Genomic DNA, 25,632 nt, shown 5'->3' on the forward strand with positions numbered 1-25,632 from the left:
AGAACGCGAGTGTTGGCTAGAGAGAGGAGGAGAGAGGAGACATGCAGCAAAGCAACACTGACAGATAGAGGACAGAGCTGGATTTCACATTGGATTTTACATGAAGATGTGCAGTGTTTTTTTACGAGGCAATCGCGCCGTTTATGGGATTTATTGCTGACCTTTGTCCTCCTGATTTGCGCACGTATGTAAGAGGGAACACTGTGTATTTATGTGTGTGTGAAAGAGAGAGCGAGTGTGTGTGTGTGTGTGTGTGTGTGAGAGTGTTCCTGATGCGGTCAGAGCGGGCTAGTCGTGTGTGTATCGTGGTGCTGGAGGAGGTGGAGGAGGATGAGCCCTCCTCTTCGCCCCCACCTCCCCGGCCCAAATCATCCCCAGACCGCAGATCCCATCATGCCTCTCGAAGGGCTGCCGCTCAGGAGGACAAGGTGAGACGGGCCCCTCCGCTCGGTTCTTCATTGATTGAATTAGACTTTGCTGATTCAGCGGCTTTTGCATATGTTCAAGGATTATATACAGTTTTTTTTGTGAGAATGACAGCATTCATCTGGGTTTTAAACAGACCAATGCACCTCTCATACCTGGCCTGAAGTTTAAACCCGTGCTGAAGTACGTAGTTACATCTCCCATTGCGTAAAAATACAATGCACTGCCAACACTTGTCATCCTGTGCTAAATATAGCACCAAATACAATCACCAATATAGCCCAGCATGTGAGATGACTGTTGGTTTGTATAGATTATCAGCAAGGCCTGAGCCTTTGTAGTCTCCACTGTTGGCTGTATAAAGGGCAAGCCTACAATTGAAACACATTGGTAGTAAGTCTTTTCATCCTATGAAAGCTGCTCTTTGAAGTTTACACCAAGAAGGGGGAAAGCCAGAGAGGATGTGCCGGCTCTGATGACGGGGTTTGTGCTCTCGACCTCTGACATAGTTGCCGTGGTCATCGGTGTAATAAACATGAGACAGATGCCGACATGCCTGACGGCCCCACTTATTTTTAGTTGGTACGAAATGAGAGAGGTATGGGGAAAACTGAGAGGCTGAGAGTAAAAAGTAGATCCACATCATAGTATGTAGTACTGAATGGTACAACTTGGCTGCCTTTGCTGGGGGAAAAATATGTACTTATGACAAAATGTTATCAATGAGACCCACAGTACTGCCACAGATTTGAAAGGTTGCAAAGGAAGGAATGTCAGTAAACTGTAATTTAGGAAGGCTTTGAAATTTGAAGCCTCTCCAGACCTCCCCTAATTCAGCAACATCATACCAATGTGCGTATGTTTGTTTACTTTGTGTGTGCATTCTCCATAATACTGCAGCACAGAGAAAATCACTGCTTACAGTAAATTGCAGTATCAGTGTTATTTCCATGTTAAAATCATTAGATTAATTTATTATCCAAACATATTGAAACAAGGAAACTGTTTGCTATATTTATCAGATAATAAGAGTAAAGAGTGTTATTATAAATACAGGGTTATTCTACGCTCTAAATAAGGCAGAGCTGGTAGAATCCAGGATTTTATGAGACCTATATTTTTTACATTGTAAAGTTAAATGCATCAATCTGGTGCACTTTGAGAGCAAAATTAAGAGGCTGGATCTATTAAAAAGATCTTGTGCTCTTGTAAACAATGTTGTGCTCTACCAGTGGTGGAATGTAAATAAGTACATTTAAGCTAGTGCTGTACTTAAGTAGAATTTTGAGGTACTTGGACTTTACTTGAGTATTACATTTTATGTAACTTCATAGCCCACTTCTACTCCCCTACATCTCAGAGGGAAATATTGTACTTTTATCTTCAATATCTTTATTTGACAATATTAATTACTAGCTACTTTGCAGATTCAGATCTAATAGAATAAAATCACTCAGATCTTAGTGACAACTAGCAAGTTATGGCAATTTATTGTCCAGCAATATATTGCAAATTGCAAATATCAGCTGTGTGACAGAATGTTTTCCGAGTTTGCAGACTTTCATGTAACAATAACCAAGCTTGTGTTTTTTAAGATGATGTAGGAAAAGTACAAAAAGCAGACCAAAGTTGTTCTGTGTTGTAGATTAATTAGTTTCACTTTGATTTTTAACATCAAGGTTCAAGGTTGTGTTTGTTGTCACGAATGTCACAAAGGCAATACATTTATTAAAAATATAAAAACATCACGGCAGTACTGTATTTTGAAGCCAGTATCCAGAAGTGAATCGTGAGCTTAAAATAGTGTTACTTCCTGTAACCTTTAAATTTGAATGGACTCATGCTCTTCTGTTGCCTACCAATACCTCTTGAAGCTTTATGATGACAGCTGAGCAGCATTGTTTACAAATCCCAGTCAGTATCAGGCACCATGCTCTCATGCTCGTGCCAACTGTTTACATTCACGTACGCAGACGTACATAAATGAAATAGTATCGAAGACGTGTTCCCAGTGTGTTTATCTATCTGTCATTCACTTGCAGCTTCCTCCTTCTGGGAAAATGTACCATCTCTTCTTGAGAACATGCTGTATAACACTTATTGAGATTGTCCCACCTGTCTTTTACACTGTTATTTACATTCTTATCAGCTGGCCTCACACCACGTGGCAATAGGGCGCACCTTTATCCCCTCATAGACTCAAACATTTACGTAATGTGCGTGCATGTGTTTATGTGATGTACAATACAGCTGCTACTGTCATAAACAAATTGGTGATTTGTGACCCATGGCTCTCTCCCAGCTCAGGATTATAGTGTCTGTGTGTGTGATACTCTCCCATTTGTAACTCTCACTGATAACACAGATGTCAGCAGAGCAAATGACTACCTTGCAAATCGAGTATGTATCAGCATTTCCTTGTTCTTTCTTTGTCTCCGTAGCCGTCTCTGTTAAGAGCCATCTTCAACGTGGACCCGGATGAAGTTCGCTCCCTCATATTCAAGAAAGAGGATGTCAACATTCAGGTAAGTCACACTCGTCTTGCTCTTTCCCCTGATTTTCTCCCAATATAGATGTTTTTTTTTCTAGTGGCACCCATGTGTATTTGCTTTTCACACTGTAGCTCCACACACCATGACATATAAAAAAAAAAAACACCAAGAAGAGCAGCAGTAAGCCAGCAGGCTACAATTAATCGATTGACTGACTCAGAGTGCCTTCTGGCAGCTTCCCCATCTTATATAGCTGTCAATCAGGGCAGGACACACTTTTCCATAACACTACCCTCTCCTATCACTTAAGGACATAACCTTCTGCTGGTATCCCTCCCTTTTTCACCCATCGCTTTCGCTCTCTGTCCCTAGTCTTTCTGTTTTCACAGTCTTTGTTTTTCTCTCTGTCCGTCTGTCTTTCTGTGGGTCTATAGTGCTGGGGTCATCACACTGAGTCTTTTGGAGTCAGCAACACTGGCCCAGACCTATTGCAGTCACATGGCATTTGTTTATAGCCCCCAGTTTATTGCTCTCTACTGCACTGAAAGAGAGAGAGAGGGGTGGGGGTGGGGGTGCGGCAGTGCCGTGTATTGAAATGATGGAGCGAAGTGAGGAATACAAGTGAACACATGATAGACATTTTTCTCCTTGTGGCTCTAGTCTCATGTTCCTTGTGGTCTGCAACAGTGTGTGAGGTCTATAGATTTTGTTCATGCATGCCTTCACCCTTGTGTGTTTACGTGTGAGCATGTGTCTCAAGGCCTATGTTTGTGTGAAATAGAAAAATAATACACATGCTTACATTAGTGTTTATCTGTATTTTGGGATCTCCTGTCAGGACAACGAGAAGAGGACGCCTCTGCATGCTGCAGCTTACCTGGGAGACGCTGAGATCATTGAACTGCTCATCCTCTCAGGTAAACACTACAGCCCAGCTATCAATCCATTCAGACATCCATTCGATTTTCCACCCAATATCCATCCAGCTCTAGTATCAATTCTACTTGAAATCCATGGTTGGCTGTTAGCAACCATCCCCGTGTGCATCCATCCGGTCCTGTTTTTCATCTGTGCATCCATATTAGCTCTACTAAACGTGTCTTATGTTTATTAAACATTCATTCATTGATCATATATCATCATATTGGGGCCAGACAAATTTGAATTTCTTTTCCTATTACCTGTCAGTATGTTCAAGAGTTTGTTTTCATTGCACAATAAATAGTTTCAAGGTATACTGAAGTAATGTATTTGTCTCGATTTAAGATTTGAAACAGGTCAAACTAAATTGGAAACAAATGTATCGTCTGTTTTTCGACTTGTTTGAAAATTTCAGTCGTAATACCAAAAATCCTGTCATGCTCTCCTAAACTCTTCAAAGCCACTGCCTGTTCCTCATTCCACTCTTCCCCACAGGTTGCTCCCAGTAGTTCTCTTGCCTGTGTGTCTGCTCACTGCTCTGTGGCTGTCACCCTCTCTTGGTGACTTTATGATTTATCAATCACCTGATAGGGTCGGCTTGACTTTCTGTGAAGTCAGCTGAGCACGTCAGGAGGTGGGGCCAACCCTAATACAGGCGTAGTGTGGAAGTACGTGTGTGTGTGTTCACTGTTTATCTATAATGTGAAGAGCAAGCAACAGGTGCAGCTTCAGGGCTATTTTAACCCCCAAGCTGTACCAAAGAGGATCATGGGAGTTTTATATGTTTCACGCACTGTTGGCTCACAACATCCCCTTCCCATAAGTCATATGATATATGTCATATGACATATGGAATATTAGTTTGTCTTTAAGCTTGTTACTCTTCATGTCTTCAGCCTTTAATGTATCCTTCAAGGATTAAACATTCTTACAGGTTTCCACCATGTTTGCCTTTAGTGTGTCTGCCATTGTTGACATATCTCTGAGATCTCTCTCTCTCTCTCCTTCTCTCATCCAAGGAGCCAGAGTTAATGCCAAAGATAACAAGTGGCTGACTCCTCTTCACCGAGCTGTCGCATCTTGTAGTGAGGTAACAACATCACACAAACGCACACGCTAATGGGTACTGTGGTGACTCCACTAATTATGTGACTATGTCTCTTTCACAAGCGATGAAATGCACTCAGTCTCACAATTAGGTTGTTCCAGCTTTTCTTACCATTGAGAAGCCCCTGTTTGATAAGACAAATCCAACCCATTCAGGGGGCTTTCCCACTGATAATAGCACTGCAACACAAATTAAGGCTGGGTGATTTATAAAATGTTATTTTAAATTACAATTTTGGCTTCCAACAATTATGAAAAGAAGATAATCGAGATAATCTTATCTGATCTTATTTATTTTTATCTAATTTGTTCTATGTATTTTTTTAAAATATTTATTTAAATGTATATATTATATATATTTTTATTGCTTATTTTATTTATTTATCAATTTTTTTACATTTATTTTTATTTGTTTTGGAGTTTAATTATATTTAAAGTTCAAGAAAATCCATTGCCAAAAATATCTTTTTTTTTTAAAGTTCAATGACTGTATGATATTCCCAAAGTCAATGAGTAATGTTTAAATAATCGTGATCTCAATATTGACCAAAATAATCGTGATAAGGATTTTTGCCACAATTGAGCATCTCTAACACAAATCTAGACTTCTTTCATTTCAGGGAGACCACTGTGGTGGTAGAAAACGCAGGTTAGTGCAGCAACACACATACCAGATAGAATATCTTGTAGCTACCTTACTGGCATGAGATGGGAGATAATTATGGCTGCAGACATAATGTTAACAAATTTGTACAATCTGGCCTTAAAGGGGTAAAATTACATACCACTGTGCAGTGTGTTGGTTTTTGATAAACCTACAAATCTCTTTACCTATTCTGCTCGGTCCTGGGCAACATGCCCACACTAACACAGCCCCTTGCGTTTGCTCTCCTTCACAGCGCTATTGTCGGCACGAAAGCCCCCTAAGAATAGCAAAGACCTTTATATCCACCCACACATAGCCACCTGCGCACGCTGGCATGCACTTTGTTAGTACACTGAGGCATATTAAAAAATACCTCTGTCTGCATACTGTGACCCGCTCTCCACCCAGGATGCTGTGGCAGTGTTGCTGAAGCACAGTGCGGATGTGAACGCCCGAGACAAGAACTGGCAGACGCCGCTCCACATTGCAGCTAGCAACAAGGCAGTGCGTTGTGCCGAGGCTCTGGTCCCGCTGCTTAGCAACGTCAACGTGTCTGACCGGGCGGGACGCACTGCCCTGCACCACGCTGCCTTCAGTGGACATGTAGAGGTGGGGCTCCTGTAGACACACACACAGAGGCATTCACATACATGCCAGCATCTAGTTAATTTGCTTTTTGTGTGATAGATGGTGAAGTTGCTGCTGTCCAGAGGAGCCAATATTAATGCATTTGACAAGAAGGACAGGAGAGCCATCCACTGGGCAGCCTACATGGGTGAGACTGTTATAATGTGTGGTTTCTAATGCAAACACATTTTTTTGTCAGACTAGATGAAGCCTCTGCCTCTCCCTAGTTCCGTAAATAGTACATGGCAAAATTAACATATCTTGACTTACCGGTAGTCAAATTTGACTCCTCCCCTCCTCCTCTGTTTCAGGTCACCTGGAGGTGGTGAAGTTATTGGTGGCCAGTGGAGCAGAGGTTGACTGTAAGGACAAAAAAGCCTACACCCCGCTCCATGCTGCCGCCTCCAGTGGCATGAGCAGCACAGTGCACTACCTTCTGAGCCTGGGGGTCCACGTCAGTACAGTCACACACATATGCATGTACTAGCAGTATACAATGTGCTGTGACCCTTTGACCCAGCTAAATCGTTAACTGTACATATACAAGCTATTTAAAATGGTATCGCTATAATTTTCTCAAGTGCAAAAACATAGATTTCTTGTGTCCTTGCGTAGGTCAACGAGGTGAACGGCTATGGCAACACTCCACTCCATTTGGCCTGTTACAATGGACAGGACGTGGTGGTCAGTGAGCTCATCGAGGCAGGGGCCAACGTCAACCAGGTGTGTGCGCGTTTCTCTATGCGAGATAGTATGTGCATTAGGGATGTTAATAATTAACTGTTTAACAGCTACACAACGTTAAGAATTTTGACCGATTAATGCAATCAGTTGAACGGTTAAAAGAAATAATAAAAATTAAATAAAAAGCTGAACAAAACTCAGAGGAGCGGCTTGTCACTTCAAGAAGAATAGCTGGTCCACCTTAACAGCCCACCTTAAGTGATTCTGAGCCGTTGTTGTTGCTAGCTTCGGGGCTAACCCCCTCACTTTAATCAAGCAGAGCTTGGCTTGGGGCTTGAGGAGTTGTAGCATTTATTCACAGACAAAGAGCCTAAACTGTACACAAACTGCACTGCTACGTTCACAGCTGTAACGTTACTGATAACTTCATACTCGCACACGGTTTGTCGGACACTCGCTTACGTTACACCAGGCAGACACACAGTTGACAAACTCGCAGCTAAACTACATGATGCAGTGGAGACTTATTGGGAAAGTGACTGCATGTGTACGCGACAATGCCCGCAGCATCGTGGCTGCTAACTCTACCGGACGAGTGAACTGTTGACTCAGTTGTTTGTTTTGCACATACACTGCAGCTGGCGATAAATGATGGATTTAACATTTTTGTGCATCGGCTTATCATTGCAGCTGGGCAGCTTGTTAGGCACTAAAAACCACAGCACTCCTGAATACAAGGCACTAATCTCATTGGTTAAAGGTTAATGATCGATTAACCAGGCTCAGCTATCGGTCTTAAAAAATTCTAAATTAGCATCCCTTTTATGCATGGTGATTGTGTGTGTTTAATTACGTTGTTTGTTATCCTGCTTTAGGTGAATGAGAGGGGTTTTTCTGCTCTCCACTTTGCCTCCTCATCACGCCAGGGGGCGCTGTGCCAGGAGCTGCTGTTGGCCCACGGAGCTCACATCAACATGCGGGTGTGTCCATATGCAGATACACTTTTCATACAAACACAAAAATTTAGCTGAGAAACGGTATTTGCTTCATATTGATACCATTTGAAGTGAGCGTATACATCACCTGTACATATTATCAAAAGAACAAAGAGAAGGAGCCTGTGTCCTCATGGGTTTGCTCCCCAGTATGTAGTAGAAAGTAGAAATGACAGTGTTGTTAACACTTTGGTAGCAGTGATGGAAACTGATATTGGGTCCCCACAGCCTCAAGATGCAAGGCCATATGGAAGATGACAGGGGAGGGGGTGGCTCCCTGAGGCTGCAAGCTGCTCAGTGAATATGTGTGTGGGTGTGCATGTGGTCCGCTAGGGAATCTAAGATAGCTTCTGTTCATGCTAAGCTTTACAACACTACAGTATTATATTAGACTCATCGTCAAGTGAGCTTCTCACTCTGGCACTTAAATGTACATCAACATGCACTGCAACACTGATATACTGTACTATACTCTACAGAAAATCATTATCGTCGTCTTTGTTCCTCTCTACTTGTCTCCACTGTCTCTCCCTCCATCTGTCCAGAGTAAGGATGGTAAGACTCCCCTTCACATGGCAGCTACCCATGGAAGGTTCTCCTGCTCTCAGGCCCTCATTCAAAATGGTGAGAACCTCTTGAAGCGCGTTGTCTGCTTCATGCCTGAGTGTTTTAATGGAAACACATACATAATACCCTTTATTTATGTGTTTCTAGGAGCTGAGATTGATTGTGAGGACAAGAGCAGAAACACAGCCCTTCACATCTCTGCCCGTTATGGCCATGAGCTCATCATCACTGCACTCATCAAACACGGAGCCAACACCGCCAAGTTAGTAACAATTGACATTTAACCATCTGTCTATCTTTCCACTGAATATAATCTGTGCTCTAGTAATAAGAAGCACAAATACAAAGGGAACAATTCGAAGACTAGAGATGGTTAAACTCAGGATAAACCATTCTTTCAACCTCTTTTTGTTTTCAAAAATGCACCCATGCTCTCACACCTTACCCTCCTGTGATGACTTGCCTTCTCTGCCTTAAATCTTTTCAGGAGAGGCATTCATGGGATGTTCCCTCTACACCTGGCAGCTCTCAGCGGCTTCTCGGATTGCTGCAGGAAGCTGCTGTCCTCAGGTACATTAGCGCTGACACCATTCTTGTCACTGAAACCACCTACTTGACATCCTAATTGATGCTGATCGCATACTTTCGCAGGGTTTGACATAGACACCCCTGATGACTTTGGAAGGACCTGTCTACATGCTGCTGCAGCTGGAGGGTGAGTCATCATTCCTGCTCACGGATTTACTATCGTTTCATTTCTGAGCCTCTGTTATGCTGCTCTTTGTTCCTTATTTAACAGCATTCACCCTTTAGTGCTTATGAGAGTTGTAAAAAGAAAACAAAAGTATTGTCTGTGCACTTGATTACAATAGATTGGAAGCATCCCTGTTAAATTTGTATCTCCAACCAGGAACCTGGAGTGTCTGAACCTGCTGTTAAACATAGGAGCGGACTTTAACAGGAAAGACAACTTTGGAAGGTGAGCCATGCATGTAGTTTAATTCTAGGAATGCTAGGAATAGAAAATCTGACGACCGAGGAAGACTTTTGACCACATTTTGGGGAGCAGAGGGAGAATATGAAGTCCTCACTGGCATAAATAATAGCTCATGTCGCCTCTCTGACCATCCCAGGACTCCACTACACTATGCATCAGCCAACTGTAACTACCACTGTGTGTTTGCCTTGGTGGGCTCCGGGGCTAGCATCAATGAGCTGGACCAGCGAGGCTGCAGCCCCCTGCACTACGCTGCTGCAGCTGACACTGATGGAAAGTAAGTTCTACTATGTGTTAAATATCAAAGCGTATCAAAGAATCGAGGGCTGCAGCTATCGATTATTTTAGTAATCAAGTATTCTACTGATTATTCCATCATTTAATTGAGTAATCGGATCAAAAATAATTTAGGTTTATGAAGGAGGAATAGTAAATATACAAAAGAGAAACTATGACAGTCTCTTAAAATAAAGAACTTATTGGTTTCCTTTTTAGAAAAATCTACAATTGTATTGCTTAATATGCATACAATAATATGATCTGTCAATACTGAACCCATTTAGTGAATTTAAGTGTCATATTACATTCTGGGTTTTAAATAAAATATCTGAAATGCAGACAAATGCAATAAAAAAACATTCAAATTGCTTTATAAATGTACACGTCTCATGGGCTACTTAGGTACTATTACTTTAACTGATTGAACTGTAATGATGTGTTCAAATTAAATATTGATACTGATTAATGTTCAGGGTTCTTGCTCCCTGTGCGCTCTCGTTGCACGTCTCACCTCTCTGCTGCGCTGCTTTGGACTGGGACTGTGCGACTCATCCAAACTGATCAAATCATATGGGCACAAAATCCGCTACAGGAGCTACAGTATATCCACCATTGTGAATAAAAGGACGTCTGTCATTTTATCAATCGTGACTTATCTTTGGCCAGAAATGAATTATTGGAGTTCCTCAAGGAATCATTTCATCCCTAAAAGAATCCTCAGTGTCAGATGAAGGCTTTAAAAAAAAAAGTATCCTCTCTTTTGTCTTTGTCAGATGTGTGGAGTACCTGTTGAGGAACGATGCTGATCCAGGAGTGCGAGACAAACAGGGTTACAGTGCAGTGCACTATGCCTCAGCTTACGGACGCACACTCTGCCTGGAACTGGTGAGTGCAGTTACCACACAGAGTGAAAATATGCTGCATGTCCTACAGACGATCAGAAAACCTGATCACTTCCATGTGCTGAGAGCCTTACTATTGTAGAGAAAACTACAGCACACAAGGACACTTGTGATGTTATCAAAAACAGCCTTTGTCTGTTTGTTTCAGATGGCAAGTGAGACACCTCTTGATGTGGTAAGAAAGAAATTTCCCTCATCCACTGTAACCCAAAGCCTTATACTGATTGATTCTTTGCACATAGCTCCCTCTGTTGGACAGATGGGGAACATAGTGGTTATATCATCTGGTGGGCAGATGAAGCTACTGTGAAACCTCCCCAATCTTGTTATTTGTTGTGTAACAATTGGCAGATCAGCATACACCATCTCTCTATTTCAGTTAATGGAGACATCAGGAACAGATATCCTGAGTGAGTCAGAGAGCCAGGCACCCGTTAGTCCACTCCACCTGGCGGTGAGTTCAAGGATTTGTCAGTGTGTCTGTATTTGTCTCTCTCACACACAGGATTTCACTGTCTCTGCCATGTCTGTTACCATGTCTGTTACCATTAGACATTAAATAAATGTCTTTTGGTGTGTGTCTTCCATTGGTTTAGGCTTACCATGGACACTGTGGAGCTTTAGAGGTGCTCTTGTCATCCCTGCTGGAGGTGGATGTTAGCAGCCCAGAGGGCCGGACCCCGCTCAGCCTGGCCTGCTCCAAGGGTCACCAGGAGTGTGTCTCTCTGCTGCTGCACCATGGCTCCTCACCCATGACCCGTGACTACACGCACAAAAAGACAGCCATACATGCTGCAGGTATGCATATAGGCACACACAGACACGTGCAACCACAGAAAACCTGTTTGGATGCAACACCTTCACATGACTGAGGTTTTACAGTATATTCTGGCCTTTTAAATGGAAGCATGATGTTGCTTTAGAAAAACAAGTCATGCTCTAGTATGTGTGTGTCTGTCTGTCGTAGCTATGAATGGCCACCCAGAGTGCCTGCGCCTGCTCATGAGCAACAACGACCAACAAATTAATGTGGACGCACAAGACACCAACGGACAGTGAGTGTGTATGTGTGTGCATAGACAAAATGGCTTAGTTTTTTTTACGGATATGATGATGCTACTCTTTTGTTTGAGGGGGTAACTTTAACTAGTTTCATATATAAATATATGAAATAATGTTATGTCATATTTCCACACTGTGTACAGGACGCCTCTGATGTTGGCAGTGCTGAACGGACACACAGAGTGTGTGTACTCTCTACTCAGTCAAGGAGCCAGTGTAGAGAATCAGGACCGCTGGGGGAGGACGGCATTACACCGAGGGGTGAGACATTCACACGACACAACAACATTACAACTTTATTTTAGGGCTGTCAATCGATTGAAATATTTAATCACATGATTGTTCATAGTTAATCGTGATTAATCACACATTTTTATCTGTTCAAAATGTACCTTAAAGTGAGATTTGTCAAGTATTTAATACTCTTATCAACATGGGAGTGGGCAAATATGCTTAATTTATGCAAATATATGTATCTATTTATTATTGGAAATCAATTAATAACACAAAACAATGACAAATATTGTCCAGAAACCCTCACAGGTACTGCATTTAGCAGCAAAAAAAATATGCTCAAATCATAACATGGCAAACTGCAGCCCAACAGGCAACAACAGCTGTCAGTGTGTCAGTGTGCTGACTTGACTCTGACTTGCCCAAAACTGCATGTGATTATCATAAAGTGGGCATGTCTGTAAAGGGGAGAGTCGTGGGTACCCATAGAACCCATTTTCATTCACATATCCTTATCTTTCTACCTTTGAAAATGGCTATGCCAGTTTTTCCTCGCCAAAATTTAGTTTTGAGCGTTATTTAGCTCGCTTCGAGAGCTAGTACGTCATGATTGGTACCAATGGTTTTCTAGTTTCATATGATGCCAGTATTTACTCTAGCTTTAAAACTGAGCCTGCTACAACCTAAAAATCACAAGTTGCGTTAATGTGTTGAAGAAGCGTTAAAACAAATTTGCATTATCGCGTTACCTTTGACAGCTCTACTTTATTTATAATATTGCATTATACTATATTTATTATTATTAATTTCCACTTTCTACACTATTTTTTCACACAGGCGGTGACAGGACAGGAGGAGAGTGTAGAGGCCCTCCTCCAGCGGGGGGCCAGTGTGTGTGTCGGAGACATCCGGGGCCGCTCCCCTGTTCACCTGGCGTCCGCTTGCGGCCGTGTGGGGGTCCTGGGTGCCCTGCTGCAGGCCACCACCACCACCACCTCAAACACTGACACACACCTCACTGACAACCAGGGCTACACACCACTGCACTGGGCCTGCTACAACGGTACTGTGGACACAGCATGACACTTTAGAAGCACTCTTCTGTTTGAAGCCACAGCAAAGTAGTATTGACGTCTGTTCCTCCCTTTGCAACTCCATCCTCTCTTTGTTTTCCTAGGATATGATGCTTGTGTGGAGGTGTTGTTGGATCAGGAGGTGTTCAAGAAGATTAAGGGCAACTCTTTCAGTCCACTGCATTGTGCTGTGTAAGACAATGTGTGCCAGTGTGTGTGTGTTTTTATGTAGCGTAGACAGTGGTCTGAGGGTGTGTGACAGTGTGTGTTGTGTATTTCAGTATGAGCGATAACGAGGGAGTGGCTGAGATGTTAATTGACTCCATGGGAACAACTATCGTCAACACGACTGACTCCAAGGGTAGGACGCCACTTCACGCTGCGGCTTTTTCCGACCACGTGGAGTGCGTGTCCCTTCTGCTGAGCCACGGCGCTCAGGCTAACGTAGTCGACACAGACGCGCGCAGCACACCGCTGATGATGGCAGCTCTAAACGGACAGACCAATACTGTGGGTCAGTACACCCACTGACACATAGATGCACTATTGGCCTTTGATTTCTAAACCTTTGACATGTAACCATCTCCATTCATGTGTTGCAGAGATGTTATTGAGCAGTGCTAAAGCAGACTTCACACTACAGGATACAGACAGGAACACAGCATTACATCTGGCTTGCAGCAAGGTAATAACCATTCACAGTGACGGGAAATGCTTTTTTATTCACTGGCCATGGTGAATTATGGATATCAATCCATGTCGCCAAGGAAAATATAATTGATAATAAAATAATTAATAATAATAATCGGTATTCAACATCTTTTGGCTGGTGGAAAGATCAATTACACATCCAAAAAATTGTGATTTGATTTTGTTATTGAGAATTTAATAAAGGCTGTCCACAAAATGTCCTAAAAAGTGAGAAATATACAAAGGAGGGAGTTATTATAAATATGAACAACTCAAAGTGATTTTTTTTTTTCATATTGTGCTATATATCTATGATTATACTTATTTTCAATTTTCACTGTTGGTCAACGTTGTTGCTCTCTGTTCCTCTCAGGGTCATGAGACGAGCGCCTTGTTGATTCTAGAGAAGATCAGCGACAAGAACCTCATCAACAGCACCAACACTGCTCTCCAGACGTACGTAGTATTCCCAGTGCAGGCAAACATTCAGCTGTGCATTCAGATAATCTACTAAATTCAGACTGGATGTATTTTAACATCTCCCTCTACATTCTTTCAGGCCCCTGCACGTAGCAGCCAGGAAGGGATTGACAGTGGTGGTCCAGGAGCTGCTGGGGAAAGGAGCCAGTGTGTTAGCGGTGGACGAGAACGGTCAGCCTTCATCTTATTGCTGTATCACACACAACTATTCACACATACTTTGAGAGAGAATTATTTGAATGCCTACGCGCCAGCGATGCATACTGGAGATTTACTTGCTATACTATGACTGTTTTATTTTTTCGACATACTAAACTATGACTTTTTAATTTTTTTGACATGTTATGCTATGATTTTTTTTCGGAATACTATACTGTGACTTTTTTTTATTTTTTTGGACATACTATACTATGACTTTCATAAATGTTATTGACAAACTATACTGTGACCTTTTTTGGACATATTATACCATGATGTTTTTTGGACAATCTATACTAAAACTTAAAAAAATAAAAAAATGTCGACATACTATACTATGACTTTTTAATAAAAAGGTCATCATACTGTACTATGACTCTTTTTCGACATACTATACTATGGATTATTTTCAACATACTATACTATGACTTTTTAATTTTTTCGGCATACTATAATATGGCTTTTTTTGAATTTTGTTTGGAATTTATTTTACTATGACCTTTCAAAAATAAAAAGCCATAGTATGTTGAAAAAAATTATAAAAGTCATAGATAAGTATTTTTAAAAAATTTCAAAAAGTCATAGTATAGTATGTTGAAAAATAAAAACAATTCATAGATTAGTATGTCGAAAAAGTAATACTACAGTATGTCGAAAAAAAGCCATAGTATAGTATGTCGAAAAAATAAGTCAAAATATAGTATTTCGAAAAAATTTAAAAAGTCATAGTATAGTATGTTGAAAAAATAAGTCATATAGTATGTCGAAAAAATTCTTATGACAATTTTACACAAATGTCTAATAGGATAACATGATGAAGTGATGACATTTTGGACAGACATTGATGTAAACTGTAACTTGACTGGTTGGCGGAGGCATACAACGAGAATGCGGTAATTCTAGTTTTCACTTTTTTGCTCCTTTCTTATTCCTAGGTTACACTCCAGCTCTGGCCTGCGCTCCCAACCGTGATGTGGCAGACTGTCTGGCGCTCATCCTCAATTCCATGATGCCCACCTCCCCTATGGTTACCATAGCAGCTTTGCCTGATCATTCTCATACACAGACAGTCATCAACCACCACCCCACCAACAACCACGTCTCCAAAGGCGTGGCCTTTGACACCCCTCCCTCTCTGAGGCCTGACCATGTGGCTTACTGCAGACCGGAGCGCCCGCTGTCATCCTCCGTCACTGGGGACGATGAACTGAACGACTCCGATTCAGAGACGTACTGAGGACTTATCTGCTATTGGACAGAGCCCCACAATACTGGCAGGCTAGCCAGCCACTCAGGAGCCTTAATAGATCAGTGACAACGAACTACAGAGAGAAAAAGAGGGAGAAAATAGAGCCAGTGGGCAGATTATTTTTAGGTAAGCTTCTTCAAATCTAAAAATAATCCATGTTGTAGACCACATTTGTTTCCTTGAGGTGCTTGGGGTGGAAAACAATGTACGAAAATATAGAATAAGGTGAATACACACTACATTTCTCTCAGACAGAATCACTGTATGGTCAGTAACATGGCCAGTGTCTTTTTAAATTTAAAAGCAATGTTGTTTTTCTTTTTAGATTAAGCTTCTCTGATACTTTCTGGAGTGGTTTTAAGTCTTTTCACAGTTTTTCCTTCAGCTATTACGAGAGGAGCATCTACTGGAGAGAAGCTCAGAGGCTTTTGTTTTTTGGCACGATTGTCTAAGAAAAAAACAGAGGGACTTATGGGACCAGGAGATTGATTACGGTTTTCCCTACTGTACTTTTTGAGTGTTTATTCATGGCAGACACCGATGGCTGTCACTCACGCACATTGCTAATGCTGCGTCATTGTTATTGAACCACTTTTCAATTCCTTGGAGAGGAAGTCATTATTGAATCCTATGAATTTATTCCAAGTGGAGACTGAATCCCTGGGAGCTGATTAGGACAGCAGGTATACGTAAGACCCATTTAATGTACGATCGGTCCAGGAGTCAGTTGATTGACGACCCGAATGAGCGGCTCAAGAAACTTTGAACATGCAATGCTGTAGCTACTCAATGTCTGTGTACTGTACTGGAGACAGGGGAAAGTGGCTGACACTGTGTATGTGTGTGTGTGTGTGTGTGTGTGTTTGTGTGTGTGTGTGGGAGGTAGAGAGCGAAATAAATAAATATTGACTTTTTAGGAACAAGCAACTTTCAGGCAGAGGATGAACGCTACTGGTGCAATGTTTGTAAAGATTAAGTAATGAACGAATAAAGAGATTTGTTTTTGATTTATTGCAGTTTGTATATGAACAGAACATTTGTTTTGTACGTATTTGATATGTTTCTCCCGACACACCCATCTATTCATTGTCCAGTTGATACATTCGTCCGTACAGACAGGCGGTGACCAGCCCACCGGTCATGTTTGAGTGTCTCATGGTCACTCTGCCTTCTGCAGCTGTTTCCAGATGCTGTGGCTGCTCTATGACCATCTTACTAGCCAAAACTGATGGGTACACATATCTGGTCCCAAACTGCCCCTCCAACAGGAAGTCTATTTTAGACTCTGCCTCTTCCACTTTCTCTCCACAGGAACTGACCTCCAACCGTGCACAGCGGACTAGTGCACACACCTGCAACAGAGATATGATAAATGTGACAAGAGTCTCGTGAAGCAGTTTTTAAAATTTCCCAAATTCTTTTCATGCGTACCTGTAGGGCGTAGTGTCCGTGCTCTGTGTGGTTTCCGTGCGTTCCAGCAAATGCTCCCAATGCGTAGAGCTCTTTACTGCCGTCTTGTGGTAACCGACGGTACTGCAGGTAGCAGCAAAAGGTGCCGTTACACACGTTGACTTCGCCCTCTAACTCGTTTAAGAGGACAAATGTAAATGGGTCGTGCATCATGTATGAGACGAAGGTGGAGGAGGGAGGAACAGAAGCAGCAGTTTCAGGAGGAGGAGGATCCAAACAGATCTCTTTGTGACAGGATCCAGACTCTGTAGATGATGTGGACTCACCCCTAACCACCCTCTCCTCCTTCGTGGCCACGCTCTGCCCCACCCACTCTGGGTCTAACACTGGCACCTTGGCCACCAGCAGCCTGCCCTCCTCTGGGTCTCCTTTCTGGGCGTGGTGGTAGATGGCAGAAAAAGGGGTGTAGATACCACTTCCTGTCATCCGTTTGCCTTTACGAAGGTTGGCCGCTAGCAGGGTGACATTGGCACCCAAGCTGAACGCCCGCTGGAACTGGACTGAGTCCAGTAGGGGCAACGCGTTCATCCAGGCCGTGGGGAAGATCAGCTGACGTACACCCTGAAAGGGATACAAGGAGAGGAGGATGTGAGGAAAAGAGAAGACCAAACACAGTAATGCAGTACAGAGTTTGAGTGTCTGTTTTTCTACCTTCTCCACCAGGTTAACTGTGGGCTCGTGGAACAGGATGTCAAAGCAGGTGATGAGACCAAACCTCCCAGCAAAAGGCGTATTGAACGTTATGATCTCAGGTTGCGGCGGCGTGTCAAAGGACTCCTCAAAGAAAAGGTTTTGTTTATGATAGCGTGCCACCAGCAGGCCATCTGACCTGTATGAAAGAAGACTCTGAACAGTTCACTAGGAAATGATGCAGCCTACTGGTGCACTTGCCGGTCCTTCAGCTAAACTACTTCTTTTTTACTGCACCTGAAAACCACGTTGGTGTTGAACTGCCAGCGTCCATCAGGGGGACAGGAGGAGGAGGGGTCGGTCTTCAGGGGGCAAGGCTGCAGGTCAGCCATGTTGGCCACCAGGTAAAGGTTGTAACGACGGGCCATACAGCTCAACCGCTGGAGAACCTGTGAAACAAAACCACACTCAAAGTAGGATTCATATTCACAAACTGGTGGTCTTCCCATGTCAGTGTATTGTGTCAGAATGCCCGTTGCATTCAATAACAACATGAACTCTCAAAGTGTAATCGTTCACCTCAGTGTTGTTGTGTTTGTCTGGTTCTGTGCAGGGGTTCCAGCTCTCCTGCTGGGGGTCAGGAACGGTTTCTAGGTAGCCAGAGATGGACAAACGGCTGAAGTTGTAACCCTGAAGACCATCTTCTGGAAACACCAGGATCTGGGCACCCTGATCAAGAGAAGATGAGGACAGAGTATAGAGATGAGACGAGCTTCATTACGCTACAGTAGTTATGAATCCTATGACATTAAATGTGCTTCTTTCTGTCGACATGCAGAGAAATACACCGATGACTGAATATTTGTATTAATATTATCCTATGCTTTTTAGTTATGCTGCTGATCAAACATAAACTGATTGTTAAATTTAACGGTAACTAGGGACGCACCGATTCCGGATCAGATATCGGGCCGATACTGACTCAAATAGTTGGATTGGGTATCGATGACAATGGATCCCAATCTATTCAATTCAATTCTATGTTTATATACTATATACTGTACATTATATAATGGGATTTTGTTTACGTTTGGACCAATTTGTTGCTGCATTAAAAAGGTTTACACCGGAATTGGAGTTCCTGTTAATTTTCGAAGATTTTTTTTACCAAGTTATTGGTGTACAATTTATTATTTTAATAATTCACTAAATTTATGTTCCATATTTATTTGTTACATTTTGTTTTTACAAAGTTAGGAAAACAATATTTAAGTCAAGCCTGTTGTTGCCTTGCACATAAAAGAATGATCCCATGTGTGTGATACACTGGTATCGGATCAGTACTCAGTGCATCCCTAGAGGTAACTGGTTATGATCCAAGCTCAGGTAACTGTTAAATAGTCTGCAATGTATAGCAAGTGACAACGCCTGAGGCTTTACTTAAAGGGTCCAAGGACCAATGCAGTGAAGAGTTAAAAATGAACAATAATATATGTAATATTGTTTCACTGTTTCAGCAAAACAAAATACGGTCAGGAAAAAATTTAGTTTGACATTGGAGATAATTTAAGTATTTAGGGCCCGAGCACGAAAGTGCCAGGACCCCAACGGTGTCCTGGCACGAAAGTGCAAGGTAACCTATTGTTTTTCTAAGGATTATTATTTTTCTGCTGGAATATCGCGTTTTTGGGACCTTTTCCATCCCCAAAAACTCACCAAAAGTGGAATATGCGTCAGAAGTGGCGCGAAATTCAAAGTTCTGTAGTGATTCGGATCGGGTGTCGCCAGCGGGCGAGATAGCGCCCCCTAATGTAGGCTGTTTTTCAGGGAAAGTTTCTTCGATCTTCATGAAATTCAAGTATGTCATTGCATACGTCTTGAAGTTCGTGTTAAATATTTTTGAGATTTTTTCAGCCAACAGGAAGTCAGCGATCTTGGACTTCCTGCGTTTTTTTTAAATTTACGAACACATCTTTGAAGACTTTAGGATGCACAAAAACTCATGAAACTTTACATGCACATCCAAACTAGTAATTACTTTGATTTAGTGGTGAAATTTTGCAAGGGCGTGGCATGTTGGCTCTCTAGCGCCCCCTTATGTCTTTTAGATTTTGAACATACCTTGAGGTACTCGAAAACTCATGAAACTTGGCAAAATGATGGACACCTGTGAACTTTATGTAAATGTAGTTATTGGGTTCAGCATGTTTAGCCGGCTCTATAGCGCCCCCTAACGCGTGGAAGGCCATAGTTTGGTCAAAGTTGATCCTATATTCATGAAATTTGGTAGGTACATCCTGCTCATTATTTCAAACATATTCCTCATCGGGTTTCATTAGCTCCGCCCGCCGGGAAGTCGGCCATATTGGAATATGTGCGTTTTTCATGTATTTTATGCATACTTTTACGAACTCCTCCTAGAGGGTTTATCAGATTCGCGTCAAATTTGGGTGGGATAACCCTCCCACTACTGCGATGCTAAATTGCGAAGGAATTTTTGATCGCTCAAACGGTGATGTCATACGTCATGTGCGAAGACGCCATTTTGTCACGTTTAAGGTATGGAACTTTGCGATACTCCTCCTAGAGCATTCAAGAGATCCATCTCAAAGTCGGGCAACCGAATCTCAACACCTTCAGGATGCTAAATTGCGAAGCTTTTGTATTTTCGTGAAACGGCGTTCTTCTGGCGGCGCGTTGAATTTTGATGTTTCGCCAAGACACAGGAGGCTGTTGTAACTTGACTTTAGGCCGTAGTTTGGTCAAAGTTGATCCTATATTCATGAAACTTGGTATGCATATCCCACTCATTATTTCAAACATATTCCTCAATGGGTTTCATTAGCTCCGCCCACCCGGAAGTCGGCCATATTGAATTTTGTGTTTTTCATGTCATTTATGTATTTTATGCATACTTTTATGAACTCCTCCTAGAGACTTAACCCGATCAACTTCAAATTTGGTCAGTAGTATCTTAAGACCTTTGTGATGAAAAGTTATCCAAAGATTAAAAAGTTATCGAACTATGTTGCCGTGGCGTGGCGGCGAATAACCGCCTTTTGCCAAAAAACAGGAAGTTGTTGTAAATTGACTATACATAGTCCAATCTGCTCCAAACTTCACAAGCTGGATAATAGTCCAGGCCTGAAGACATATATGTGGTATTATGAGTGAACGTCATAGCGCCCCCTACAGGAAACAGGAAGTTGTTGTAAATTGACTATACATTGTCCAATCTTCCCCAAATTTGACATGTTTTAAAAGAGTCTTGGCCTGAAGACATGTACGTGCCTGGACCCCCATGGCCCGCCCCTAACGCCGACACTGCTGACCAGACGAAGGTCTCCCATGAATCAATGCTGATTCTAGTGTTGGCTTTTCCTGCCTCAGCCTCCCGCCCACGGCCGGAGGGAACAGGGGATCTCAGAGTTTTGGTCGGAGACGATAACCTTTCTCTCTGTGGAGCCCCGTCACTTCACAAGACACGGAAAACCTCTGTTGGTCTGGAGGAGCTGCAGCAGTTATTTCTGCACAAACGTCCACTAAATTCACTAAATATTGTCAGAGCTAAACTAACTCTTCTGCAGTGTGTAGTGTGCGCGCATGCATGTGAGAGTGGAGCGAAAGAGTGAGAACAAGCGCGGTGTGTGAGTGAGGGCAGGCAAAGCAGGCAGAGGAGCAAAGGAGCAGAGACTCCGGTCCTGGAGACCAAAGCTACGGTCTCTGACCGCAGCCAACACTGTTTAACAGACGCGCTTCACTATATAGAACTTTGTGGTTTTGGTGCTTCCGTGTAGTTTCTGTTGGAGTCTTGTCTGAACAGCGTAGCCACACGTGAGCGCGCATGAGACACCGACCCGCAATGATTTACACGTGTAAGAAGTTACAAACAGTCCCTTTAACTTTTATTAATGATACTATTAAAGTCAGAGAGAGACAGAGAGTCTGTCTGTCAGTAACAAACGCGTTTTACATTATTTATCGTCATTTCCATTCAGTCACATGTGAGGCTGATAATTCCTGAACATCGGGTTTGATAGGAGTTATATCATTTACATTTTCCCTGAAACATTCAGCCTAATAATTTGGTCGCCAGGACCATAGTCTCAGCTGTACTCTGCTCCTCTGAACTGCCTGCCTTCACTCAGCTGTATATTGTACTTATTATTCACATATACTTATAGGCAGGGTCTGAAATTAGCAACCGCCACCCGCCAAATGCAGGTAAATTGTTGGCGGGTAAAATTGGCAGGCCATCCGCCATTTTGGCAGAAGAGTAAAAAATGTTAGGGGAGGGAATAGAGAACAGACTCCTTATTGTCTGATTCCTTGGTATCTCAAGCCTCCGTGACTACTGATTCCTCTGTATTGATAACCTTCCACAGTAACGCGTGCACAATGACGCATAAGCACATTGTATCATGTTGCTGTTTGTTTTGGACCGGAGACACTGCCTGAGGGACGCACCCTGTTTTTTCCTTGATAATGCAACACTGTGAACAACAAACCTGTTGGCCAGGAGGAGAGTTAGTAATGTTACCTGTTAGCAGCCGGTGGGCAGCACAGTCCTGCTTGGTTAAATAACAGATCTACTAATGTTAATGGAGGTGCCATTAGGCACACTAGGCATTAGGCAGTTGTTATTATTATGTGGCGTTCAAACTCAAGCTCAGGAAAAATTACTATTGGTAAATTACGTTATCGTCTTGTTCAAATGTAACCTCGTAAAATTATGTTTTTGGCGAGAAACTTGAATAAATCCAGTTGTTTGAAGGAGATGTTTTCACAGCAATATAAAATAGATAATAGAGAGGGAATTACAGTATGACCTGTTTAACATCCTAACACTAGCTCTCAACAGCTTGCCAAGATTTTTCTAATCAAAGCAAATATTTAAATAATCATAATCATTTGAATTGTGTGTTTTTATGCAAACAACCCCTATAGATGACAATAACAAAGTACAGTACAGTACTGTGTACAGTACCCTCCCTGCCCCGAAAAATAGGGCTCCCCGGAAGCCACGGTGTAATTCGAATATTGTAATTTACCATGCATATGTTTTTTGTGTAAAATATATTGAACATTGAATGACATCAGATCTAAGATGTTATTATATCCCGTAAGTAGTTGGGGATATATAGCGTTCCACGTGCCCTTCCGTCCGTCCGCCCGTTCACCTGTCACATTTTCGTGTCCGGAGCAAAACTATTTAATTTAGGAACTTCAAATTTGGTATGATGGTTGACAGTGTGGTCTAGTTGTGCCTTTTGGGGGTTAGAAGTCCACGGTGCCCAAACCTTTTTTGAGTTTTTCCAAAATGGCAAAACCTTTGGTGTTACTTTAGTAGGGATCAAGCAGTGAGCGGGGGTATCTGAGCCATGCTCACTTTTGCCTTGTTCCTTCATTTGGCGCAGAGATTTCAAAAGTGGCAGATAACATTTCTGAGTGGCAGACAAAAAAAAAGGTACTTGTTTGCCACAGTGGCAGGCAATGAAAAAAGTTCATTTCAGAACCTGCTCATAGGTCATGGCTGCTGGAGTCGGACTACTTGATGTCTTTTGCACAAATTATTGCACAGTTCACTGTACACAGAAGTACACAGAAGCTATAATCTAAAATATTAACGTGACGCTTAAGAGGAAACAACGTCTCATTTCTCTTAAAACATGTGACTTCCTGTAAATTTAGTGAAGGCTGCTTCAAACTGCAAACCGCAGCTTTTAGTCACCGCCCTGCTGCTGCTGCCACCTGATCTCATCTACAGTTTGATTGTAATCTGAGTTCACATCAGTGAAAAATGTGTCTGAACTGGTCTGACAGCTTGGATCAACTTGACTGAGGTTTATTTTTAACTGTTAAGACTCAAGAGTACGACAGAGTATTAGGGCCACAATGAGGAAACAAATAAATCTTAGATTTTTAGAATAAAGTCATACGTTTACGAGAAAAAAGTCGTAATATTACGAGAAAAAAGTCATAAGTTTAGGTTAAAAAGTCATAATATGAGAAAAAAAGTTGTAATATTATGAGATTAAAGTTAAAAGATTAGAGATATTTGGGTAGCTGGTTTTGCCACACCTGATGTGTTTAGTTTATGCTTCACATAGACAAGGTCTTGCATGCAAACTAACCATCTTTTCTAACCCACTGCATTATCTGACACACATTAAGATCAAATACATAAACTTGAATTAGTTTTAAATATAAACATACACATTCTCAACCCCCACATCACACCCCCCCTTTGTCCTTTCTGAGCACATTTGCTCCAAAAAAACAGCAGCTTTAATTTTTTTATTATTTTTTGAAATATTTTCTCCCTGCTTTCAAGCATAACACTATGTAGGATATCAATACTGGATAAACATATATATATATAACTCTCTCCTGACCTGCTGAGCGGCCCGGGCAGCCTGCTCCTCGTAGATATCCAGGTTTTTCTGCATGTGCTGCAGGGCAGCGCGGCGGGACAGGGGGACCCGAGGATCCGGGTTCAGGATCAAGTTGTGCTCATAAACAGCAGCAACATAGGAGGAGTCCAGGACCGGCTCTGTTTGACCAGCGGCCGACATTAAAGAGCAGCTGACAAAAACAACAACAACCAGCAAGAACATTGTTTCTTCCCTGAGAGACATGGCTGATGTTACCCAGACGCACTAGTAAGCCTCCCCCACACCTGAGAGGACAAAGGCTGACGTGCTTGCGGTAAGCGCCTCATTTCCGGTTGCCTGTCTTTCTGTGTGCTGCTGTGTTCTGTAGCTGCTCTAGCACATCCAGGGCAATATAGTCATATACTCTTCATTACAGCGGCTAATTACCCGCTACATTTATATCTACACTAGTTCTGCTTAAGCACTCACAACTCGCTCCTTTTTAGAGACTTAACCACACATATATCTATCGATCAAGCCAGACGAAACAAACCAGTTAACTAAACTTCAAGCATGCCTTAAGGACATAAACACCTGGATGACCTGCAATTTCCTGATGTTAAACTCAGACAAAACTGAAGTTATTGTACTAGGCCCTGAGCACCTCCGAAACAAATTATCTAATGATATAGTTACTCTAGATGGCATTGCCCTGGCCTCCAGCACCACCGTAAGGAATCTGGGAGTTGTCTTCGATCAGGATATGTCCTTTAACTCTCACATAAAACAAACCTCACGGACTGCCTTCTTTCATCTACGTAACATTGCAAAGATCAGACACATCCTGTGTCAAAATGATGCAGAAAAATTAGTCCATGCATTTGTTACCTCTAGACTCGATTACTGCAATTCCTTATTATCAGGCTGCTCCAATAAGTCTCTTAAGACTCTCCAGTTGATCCAGAATGCTGCAGCACGTGTACTGACTAACACTAGAAAAAGAGATCATATTACGCCTGTATTAGCTTCTCTGCACTGGCTGCCTGTAAAATCCAGAATAGATTTTAAAGTCGTCCTCCTCACCTACAAAGCGCTAAACGGTCAGGCCCCATCATATCTTAAAGAGCTCATAGTACCCTACTACCCCACTAGAGCACTGCGCTCACAGAATGCAGGGTTACTTGAGGTTCCTAGAGTCTCCAAAAGTAGAATGGGAGCAAGAGCCTTCAGCTATCAAGCTCCTCTTCTCTGGAACCAGCTCCCAGTTTCAGTCCGGGAGGCAGACACCGTCTCTACATTTAAGAGTAGGCTAAAGACTTTCCTCTTTGATAACGCTTATACTTAAGCTGCTATAGGCATAGACTGCCGGGGGACTTCCTATGACACACTGTCATAAGGAACTTCCTATGACACACTGAGCTCCCCTCTCCTTCTGTATATACTCATGTCCCATGTCCATGTTGTTACTAACTTCATTCCTTCCCGGGAGTCCTTGTGCCTCCTTGTCTCGCAGCTAACCGTGGAGCGGG

The 25,632-nt window shown here is 42.4% G+C and overlaps 2 protein-coding genes across 2 annotated transcripts; one reads left to right on the forward strand and one right to left on the reverse strand.

Annotated features, from left to right (window-relative positions):
• Positions 1-16,641, forward strand: LOC141754036 (uncharacterized). The gene is made up of 28 exons (XM_074612806.1): positions 1-428; positions 2,868-2,951; positions 3,757-3,835; positions 4,859-4,929; positions 6,001-6,201; positions 6,280-6,367; positions 6,531-6,673; positions 6,835-6,942; positions 7,779-7,883; positions 8,444-8,522; positions 8,613-8,727; positions 8,953-9,035; positions 9,117-9,180; positions 9,376-9,444; positions 9,599-9,739; positions 10,515-10,626; positions 10,792-10,818; positions 11,023-11,097; positions 11,240-11,441; positions 11,611-11,698; positions 11,849-11,966; positions 12,777-13,002; positions 13,117-13,204; positions 13,294-13,526; positions 13,615-13,697; positions 14,076-14,158; positions 14,262-14,353; positions 15,316-16,641. The coding sequence occupies exons 1-28, from the start codon at positions 144-146 to the stop codon at positions 15,615-15,617; spliced, it is 3,444 nt and encodes a 1,147-aa protein (XP_074468907.1). The 5' UTR covers positions 1-143; the 3' UTR covers positions 15,618-16,641.
• LOC141754039 (biotinidase-like) lies at positions 16,622-25,054 on the reverse strand. The gene is made up of 6 exons (XM_074612817.1): positions 24,125-25,054; positions 18,309-18,458; positions 18,027-18,178; positions 17,751-17,928; positions 17,061-17,660; positions 16,622-16,981 (listed from the first exon to the last, which is right to left on the reverse strand). Exons 1-6 carry the CDS (start codon positions 24,365-24,367, stop codon positions 16,709-16,711), a joined length of 1,596 nt encoding a protein of 531 aa, XP_074468918.1. The 5' UTR covers positions 24,368-25,054; the 3' UTR covers positions 16,622-16,708.
• Between the last annotated feature and the right edge of the window lie 578 nt (positions 25,055-25,632).

Source organism: Sebastes fasciatus, chromosome 17 (genome assembly GCF_043250625.1).
Source record: "Sebastes fasciatus isolate fSebFas1 chromosome 17, fSebFas1.pri, whole genome shotgun sequence".
Classification (NCBI taxonomy): Eukaryota; Metazoa; Chordata; class Actinopteri; order Perciformes; family Sebastidae; genus Sebastes; species Sebastes fasciatus.

Coding starts and splice junctions, on each gene's coding strand:
- LOC141754036 (XM_074612806.1), top strand. CDS start 144: ATGGGATTTATTGCTGACCTTTGTCCTCCTGATTTGCGCACGTATGTA. Junction 8,523..8,612: donor TCAGGCCCTCATTCAAAATG/GTGAGAACCTCT, acceptor ATGTGTTTCTAG/GAGCTGAGATTGATTGTGAG. Junction 11,442..11,610: donor GACAGCCATACATGCTGCAG/GTATGCATATAG, acceptor TGTCTGTCGTAG/CTATGAATGGCCACCCAGAG.
- LOC141754039 (XM_074612817.1), bottom strand. CDS start 24,367: ATGTCTCTCAGGGAAGAAACAATGTTCTTGCTGGTTGTTGTTGTTTTT. Junction 18,459..24,124: donor CTGCCCGGGCCGCTCAGCAG/GTCAGGAGAGAG, acceptor TCTCTTGATCAG/GGTGCCCAGATCCTGGTGTT. Junction 16,982..17,060: donor ACGGACACTACGCCCTACAG/GTACGCATGAAA, acceptor TCTCTGTTGCAG/GTGTGTGCACTAGTCCGCTG.